The sequence below is a fragment of the Vombatus ursinus genome, unplaced genomic scaffold, assembly GCF_900497805.2.
Source record: "Vombatus ursinus unplaced genomic scaffold, bare-nosed wombat genome assembly UNPS02015035.1, whole genome shotgun sequence".
NCBI lineage: Eukaryota > Metazoa > Chordata > Mammalia > Diprotodontia > Vombatidae > Vombatus > Vombatus ursinus.
Window position 1 is genome coordinate 338,966 of NW_020954813.1, and position 8,931 is coordinate 347,896.

At 41.5% G+C, this 8,931-nt stretch overlaps 1 protein-coding gene across 2 annotated transcripts in view; it reads right to left on the bottom strand.

Annotated features, from left to right (window-relative positions):
- The window catches only part of LOC114031066 (serine/threonine-protein kinase N2), a 170,512-nt gene extending 162,696 nt beyond the window's left edge, over positions 1 to 7,816 (bottom strand). For both annotated transcript variants that reach the window (XM_027846085.1, XM_027846083.1), the window contains exon 1: positions 7,750 to 7,816. In XM_027846085.1, coding sequence (XP_027701886.1) covers positions 7,750 to 7,797 — 48 coding nt within the window. In that variant the 5' untranslated portion in view covers positions 7,798 to 7,816. The remainder of the gene's footprint in view (positions 1 to 7,749) is intronic.
- Between the last annotated feature and the right edge of the window lie 1,115 nt (positions 7,817 to 8,931).

Sequence of the window (8,931 nt, forward strand, 5' to 3'; positions counted from 1 at the left end):
GTAGTATTTACTGCCTTCTAACTTTGCTGCCAGGTTTGGATTCGATTGTGTAATTAAAGTTAATTATATTAAGTGTCATATGGTTCTGTTATACAGTAGTTGAATTAAAGATATTTTGCAGAAGACCAGACATATGACAACTGTTTGAGACAATACATTTTACTAGAAGTGATGCAACATTAATTCTCTATAAACAAATGCCATTTACACTTACAGCAATAATGTACTCTATGTGACACTGATCTTTATGATGTTCTTTGCACCTAAGTAATTTCTACAATTCACTGCATAAAAATTATCCCAAGAAAATTAGAAAAAAAAAGGCAAGGCAGGTCTTCAAGGAATCATATGCCAAGGCTTGACATGGACACTCAGGGGCTCCTACCTGCCCTACTCCCTGGACTTGTGCTATCATGACTGAAAGGCAGAAACAAGAGGAGTCAGACTAAAACATTTTTAGTGTTACAAAGAAAAAAAAAGTTTCCCTTTTCTATTCAATTTTTTGGAAAGTTAGGTTAGACACCCTAGGGCCAGGAACAGACTTCAGAGGATCTATGGGCTTGAAAGAGGGGGAAATTTACATTTTTATTTTCATGAACTTTTGGTTTCCTTTGTATTCATATATTTTATTCAGTTAAAGGCATTATTCTGATAAGGGGTCTGTAAACTTCACTAGACTGCCAAAGGTATCCACATTACAAAAAAACAGTTAAGAATCCCTGGGTTAAAGCATACATAACAGGCACTCAAAATAGGGTGTTTATTGATGTGCTTTTGTTTGATAAAATATATTTTATAAGTCATCGTAATAATCAACCATACTTCAGAATAACATTATCAAGTCCTCATAGTTAAAAGGATACCAAAGACTTACTACTGGCATTACTGTCAATCCACAAACATATATTAAATGCCTACTGCACACAGAGGACTTTTAGGTACTAGAGAAAGTACAAAAGATGAGCTTCTGCCATCAAAAGCATTTACATTATGAGAAGTATAATGTAACAAAACAAATATCATGTAATGTAAGGGGGAGAAGGAAGAGATTTTCCCACCCAGGCAGAAACAGGACAAATCTCCTGGAGGAACAGGTATTAAATTTTAAGGTCCCAGACAGCACAAAGTTTCGTTTTTATCTTTGCATTCACAATGCCTAATAAAAATAGATGGGAAAGGAGAAAGTTTAAGACATAAAGAATAGGATAATCAAAGATAGAAGGGCCTGGTATGTTATGGTCCATGGGGTCACAAAGAGTCAGACACAACTGCAGAACAACAATAATCAAGGGCGTGGAGATGCGAGAGGACAGAGTTGTCCAGTTTGGCTGTGGTGTAAATTACAGAGAAAAGTAAAATGAGAAAGGATGGATAGGGAAGGAAAAGGCAGGTCATGAAAAGCCTTGACTGCCAGGCAACAGCTTGCTTAGTTTATAATTTTATATACTGTAGTCTCATTTTATTTCTGACCATCTCAAACCACTGTTCCAATACCAAAGGGAAAAAAAACCCCAACAAATCCTATACAGAAAAGTCAAATGTTATGGAACAGAGACGTCACCACTCACTACCACTGTGCAAGCTCACAGCAAAATTCCCAAGTGCAGCCAATAATTGGAAAATGTTCAACAAAATAAACAATAACATAATACAACATAAATAATGTAAATGTGTGTTTTTTTTAAGTCAATACACAGTGGCCAGAGGGATCCCCTTTTAAGTTGAGTTTGACACCACTGTTCTAAAGGAGACCACTCACCCAATACTACCTGAAGATCCAGTATCCTCACCCATGGATAATCCCATTTTGGAGTCCCCTTTTGGGAAAGAGGGTGGGGTGGGGAAGGAAAGAAGAGAGAGGGGAGAGAGAAAAGGGAAGAGATAAAAGGGGAGAGGGGAGAGGGGAAAGGGAAGAAGGGAGGGGGAAAGGAAAGAAGGGAGGGAGGAGGAGAGAGGGCAGAGAGAGGGGACAGGGAGAGAGACAGGGAGGGGGAGGGAGAGAAGAAGAGGGAGAGGGAGGGGGAGAGGGAGGGAGAGAGAGACTTCACATAACTCTAAACTGCCAAAACTAACTCCCTTCCTACCATCACATTCCAAAAACCCTTTCTACACAACATCCATTTGTCACCCCAACAACTTCCAGTCAAATGATCAAAACACTAAATCATTATAAAATAACGATTGCAAACTCTGGAAAAATGTGAAAAAAGGAAGACACTTTGGGGATTTGGGAGTATAAGGTGGGAAAAAACTAGTAAGGACAGTGTAGATTGAGGAAAATAATGTAACGTATTTGTCGTATTTTAACTACAATCCTAAAACAAGCTTAAAATAAAGTAAAAGTGGTCATTATGCCCCAGAAATCAAGCAAACACGCAATGTGAAGGAAGTAAGAAGTCTATCTTCTGAAAAGACACAGTACAGAATATTGCAGCTCTTCAATACTTAGTAAGCCCAAGAGCTCTCTAAGAGTGTTAATAAGTGTTTTTCTATTTTGAATGGAGACTAGTCCACAAATCTGTTTTAAAGAAACATCGTGGTTCTAAGTGATTTAGCCAATGGTTTCAGAATTGGTATTCTTCATCCTTTGTTTCTGGGAATAACTCCAATATGGAAGAGGACTGAAGAAAAATTAGATTGTATTAGATGTATTAGATTAATTCATTAAGAAAAGTTCACTATAACCAGAGCAACAAATCACTGTTAACACAGCTAATAATCTAGAATTAGAAACATTTCTTATGACAATAATCTGTTATAAACTTATTTCTGTCAAGAAATTACATACGTTTTAATATGTACATTACTATTTGATTCAAGATTAAATTTTCTGGGAAAGATATTTACAAATTCTACAAAACATGGAGGCTATAGTGAAAAATCACTATATCATGTATCAGTTCACATATTTTAGAAAGCTTAAAGAATCAGCTCTGTAGTTCAAGAAGGAAGCAAATTACTGAACTGTCAAGGTAATTACTTCAGCATCAGTCTTTGATTTTGCATGAAATCTGGCCCAAGTAAACTGGACTGGAAACTGAAATTAGGACTTATATGGCAAAAGTTTGAGGCAGCTGGGACGTGCAGTGGATAGAGCACCAGGCCTGGAGTCAGCAAGCTCTAAGTTCAAATCCAACCTCAGACTGTATGTCTACTGTGTGATCCTCGGCCGGGCAAGCCATTTAATCCCCATTTGCCTCAACTCCTCATCTATAAAATGGGGGCACAATAAAGAAGGAAATGACAAACCAGCCTCTTTGCCAAGAAAACCCCAAGGACAAAGTCCAAGGGGTCACGTAGAATTAGATACAAGTGAATGACTGAACAATAATAAGGCAAAGGCTTTATTAGGCATGTGGATAGAAAACATAAAGTTACAGTGACCAAAACCTACAACCTTGTGAGCAAGCTGCTCAATATTTAGTTCTCTTTGCCTACAAAATTACAAACAGCACACATTTTGATTTAATGATTCATCAACTTTTACCAATCCATTGTACCTAGAAATGACCCTTAATGTCACTGATCTTACAAACAAGTGTCATGACTATACTTTATAAACAAGAGCAATGTACAATGAATAAGAAATTAATCTTACAGACTAAAATTGTTTATTATGACCCTTTTTACTGAAGCAAAGGTTCTGCCTCAAAGTCTGAATCATTAACCAATGAATTTGTTTCTTTATTCCTGCTTCCTGGTCAGCTAGGTAGGTTTCCAGTATTTCAAGCAAAGTTAGATATATTGGTTTATTCTGCCTGATTGCAATTGGTAATGCAGGAAATACTACCATCACAGATTCTCTCAAGTCTTTCTTTCCATAACCAATGCCAAAATATTCTTATGTTTTCAAACAAAATCAATTCACACTCAGAGACTAAAGAATGACTAGGTTCCTATAGCTAAAAACTTATATTTTGATCATGAAGGATATTAACCACAAAAACTTGCAACATTTCTAAATATAAAACGTTAACTTTGAAATGAGGTAACAACATTTGCTATTTCATATTTGATACAAATGAACCCAAGTATACTTAAGATGGGATATGTCAAACAGTAAATAACACTTCCTAACATAACAAAAAACTTGTCTTTTAAAAAGTGCTTTTAACCTTGCCATAAAACCTATGTATTAAACATTTACCTCCCAAATGGCAAAGAAATAACAGCAATAGCAGCATCTTGTATTAGAAAAAAATGATGGACCTGAGTTTAATCCTGACTTTTAACATTTACTAGCTATCTGACTATAGGATTTGCAACTGCTATGTGCCTCAGTTTCCACAGCTGTAAAATGGGACTAATACTAATAATTATTACTAATAATGTAATAATCAATACTAATACTTATAATATAGTATCCTAAATGAGGGTTGCTTTGAATATCAAATCCAAAAATGTACATAAAACATTTCTCAAACTTTAAAGTGCGATTATAAACATTAGCTATTGTTATGACGAGAAGCATCATGGCACAGTGGTGGTAGGGCTGACCTTGGAACCAGGAAGTGCTAGGTTCAAGTCCTACCTCTGACCTCTCCCCCCTCCCCCACACACACACCAAGCTGTGTGACTGGGCAAGTCAATGAACCTCTCAGTGCTCCAAGCAGCTCTCTATGACTCTAAGATGCAGAAAAAATGCTACCATACCTTGCTAAAGGGAGTTTCTTGATTTGGGAGTTCCCTACACCAATGAAACCACAGGTACAGTCCTATCTCCTTTTCAGTATAACTTCACATTACTACACTGATACCTAACACATCACTCTCCTTCAGTGTTTTGTATCTGGGGCCCTTAAAAATCAAAATTTTTCCAATTCCAATTAAAATTAATCCAACAAATTAAAATAATTTGACATAGAACAAAATCCAGTAAACTTCTGGTTATAATACAATTTGTAAACAAATAGTAATAATAAAAAAAACATGAAAAAAGGAACATGGTAAAAATTAAGACATCTTACTGCTACTAAATTTAGACACAACACCAAATCAGTGTTCCCACATTCTAACTCTAATAATTAAAGACTAGCAAACTGTAATTCTGTATTAAAGCAAAATATTCAATAAAAAGCAAATCTGATACACATGAACACAACCAAGAAAATAACAATGCCATTCATCAATCTTGTCTCTTTTGGAGATAACGTTTAATTTGAAAGAAGAGCATTACATTAAGTGCAATGCATATTTTATACATATGTATATACACACACACACATACATATGTGTGTATGTGTGTGATATATATATATATATACACACACATATAAAACTTAAGACAAAGTACTGGATTTTCCCTTTGGCTTCATTTTTCAAGTTTTTTATATTTATAAAGACTTCCTAATTAGCAGTAGTATATGAATGTAAATTCATGACATTTTCCTAATAATAAAATAAAAACACTTTAGTCCTCTTATTTACAAAAGATATATTCCTGTGATATTTTCACATCTTTTTCACTCAGGACTGAAAAGTGTAACTTTTCTTAAGGTTTCAAAACTTTAAACATTAATGCTAAATTAGTTCATTTACTCCATATCTTCTTCACTGCTTATTCTTCAACCCATTTCTATCTGTGAAATTCCCTGCATTTGCCATTTCTTGAATTTTATATGGAAGAATGTCTATCAGTTCAGTGTAGCCAGAATGCACTCATGATATACTAGAGATAGCTTTTAAAAACTCAATATTTACCTTGCAGAAACATTATCAATGTTACAAAGTCTAAACTGCAGCAAAATTGCCTAAAAGTATTTTGTTGTATTTCCTCTTTCAGGCGTTTTAAAAAAAAAAAAAAAGAGAATCCAAGTAGTAAATCATTACCTTTTAAGTTTTCATCCTGATACATGGTATATGAGAAATGTGGCAAAGAGTACATTTGTTGAAGCTTAGTCAGAATTTATACCCACTTCTGTAGTTCTTAATTTTAAAAACATAAGATCCCAACAGCATCAAAATAGTTAATATTTCTTATTTACTTCTTAAGTCGGCTACTGATTAGGTATAAAAATTTAACCTTACACACAGGTTGCACATCACTTCTCTCTCTACCTTCCCACCCCCAATCCTCTGAGTAACCTAATGAGAGGTTCAAATGAATAGTCACCTTACAACAAAAATGCAACATACTTTTCAATCTAGATGCAAACAAGTTAAGGACACTGGAATGATACAGAAGTGAACCCAGAAGTTTGGTTTACATACCACTGGAGAGAGTTATCAGGGGATCGTGAACTTGGAGGGAGAAAAAAATTGCATTTTTACTTTCACTAACTTTTAGTTTCTTTTATAATCCTCTGTATTTTATTTTATGCAATGTATAATAACCTATCATACTGCTTGCTTTCTCAATGGGTGGGGGAGGGATTGGAAGGAGAGAGAATTTGGAACTCAAAATGAAAAAAAAAAAGAATGCTAAAAACAAGGAATGGATTTTTAGGGAGTTATCCTGAGAAGTGGTCCCATTGGTTTCACTACACTGTTCCTTTATAATCTTCTGTATTTTATTTTATGTATTTAAAAATATCCTATCATATGGCTTGTTTTGTCAATGGGTGGGGCAGGAGGGGCTGAAGGGAGAGAATCTGGAACTCAATTTTTTAAAATGAGTATTAAAAATAAATAGATAAATGAAAAGAGATTATCCTGAGAAAGAGTTCCACTGGTTTTACCAGACTGCCAAAAAGTTTAGTTTTCTTTATAATCTTCTGCATTTTATTTTATGCATTTAAAAATATTATCCTATCATACTGCTTGTCCTCTCACTGGGTGGGAGAGAAGCAGTAGGTGGTGAGAGAATCTGGAACTCAAAATTATAAGATATGAATGTTTAAAACAAATAAATGAATGAATTTAATTACCCTGAGAAGGTGTCCCAGACTGCCAAAGGGGTCCAGGATACGAAAAAGGAGAACCCTTGTTAATGAGGTCTAAAAATCAAAAGTCACACCTCCATCACCAACTAGTTAGCTGAGAATGGGAAAGAATAACACCGGGGCTTAATCTGGTATGCTTTCCCAGCACACTTAACACAAAAAAATAGGCGCTTTAATAAATACCAGTTGATTGACACACTGGGTGCTTAATCCATGCTAACTGGCAGTAGATAAATGCATGCTGACTTCTTTTTTCAGTCAATAAGCATTTATAGAGCGCCTACTAGGTGCTAAGAGATGGGTGCACAAAGAAAGGCTAAACACAGTTCCTGCCCTCGAGGAGCTCCCAGTCTCCAGTGGGAGACAGCAGACAAACAAGCGATGGAGAGAACAAACTGTGGGATCTGGGAATGGCTTCCTGAGCCAGGCTCCGGCTTTTGCCCGCACCCTTTTCAGTGACGGGGGGTTCCCCCTTCCCGGTTAGTAAACAGCTCCTAAGTGCCCGCACTCTTCCTCCCCGGGGCTCAGACAAACGCGAGGGAAAATGAAAGTCTGAGCGGCACCAGCACCAGCACCCGAGCTTCCGGATCGGACCGGGCCGGGCCGGAGGGGGAGGGGGAAAAAGACGTTGCTCAGGAAAAACAATCCTCCTCTTCCTCCTTGTCCTCCTGCTCGGAAGACGTCTCCCGCCCGCCAGAGCAAGCAGCGGGCTGGGATCGCCCGTCCTCCGAGGGCCTGGCGCCAGAAACGAGCGCTCCCCCCTTCCCGGTCTCCCGCGGGGCTGCGAGGGCGGGGGGCGCCTTTTGTGCCCGGCGGGGGGCGGGGAGCGGGGCCGAGCAGTGGCCGGGGCGGGCGCGGCCTCGCTTACCTGCAGTTCGGTGAGCAGGATCTCCCCCCGCTCCGTGTTGGACGCCATGGCACTCGGCTCGGGGCCCGGATGCCGCCGCCGCCGCCGCCGCCGCCGCCGCTCGCGGAGGGAGGAGGGCGAGGAGAGGCGGCCGGCGGGCTAAGGCAAGGAAGGCTTCATGGAGGGGCGGCCCCGGCTCGAGGCGCTTATTCCGCCCGCCGCATCGGAGGGGCAGCCCCGGCCGGCCACGGCGGGCCCGGCGGCGGCTGCGGCTGCGCCTGCTGAGGGGAGGGGGGGTCAGTCGGGGTGGCGGCCGCCGCCGAAGCTGGGCTCGGCTCGGCCCCGCCGCCGCCGCCGCCGCCGCCGCCGCTCCTGCAGCTGCTGCTGCTGCTGCTGCTCCCGCTCCCCCACCTCCTCCTCCTCCTCCTCCTCCTCCTCCTCCTCCTCTTCCTCCTCCTTCTCCTCAGAGCGAAGGCAGGAGGCGCTTCAGGTCTCTCGGTGCGGGGCGCTGCGGCCGCGGCTGCCGCTCCTCCTGTCGCACCATTTGGCTGTCAGCGCGTCGCAAAAGCGCCCTCGCTTGGCGGCTGTAGGGGCACGTGACGGGGCCGCGAGGCCGACGCCTCCCGGCCGGCTGGGGCAGGACAGAGCAGGCGGGGCTTCCGGAGGGAGGCGGGAGGAGGAAGGCACGCCCCCCTCGTCTCCGCCTTTAACGGCCTGTAGCGTGGCGAGCCTGGGAGCTGGAGGGTCGAGGGCGGGGCCGGCCGGGGCTCCCCCAAGAGGCCCGCAGCGGCTGCAGTTAGCATTGATGTAGCGCTTAGAGGGCCACGAAGCACTTCACCCACGTCACCCTCTCCGGGACAGCCTGCGCTTGGGCCCATTGATCCTTCCACTAACCTGGTGCGGTCCTTTGAGCGCGCACAAACCCTGGAGCTCCCTCCGCCTCTGGATGCCTGGGCGTAAAGCGGCACTTGGCATCCTCCTGCTAGAGGCCCTGGCTCTCCCCCCCTCCTGCTGCTGGGACCTCCCCAAGTTACTTTGTATTCATATTGTGCTTGTATACATAGTAACGTGTATATGAGCATGTACGTAGCATGTATGCCTAAGCAACATTGTGTTTAGGATAGAGCTCGGGGCCTGGAGTCTGGAAGACCCAGGTTCAAATGTGGCCTCAGACACTTCCTAGCTGGGTGACGGTGGGCAAGT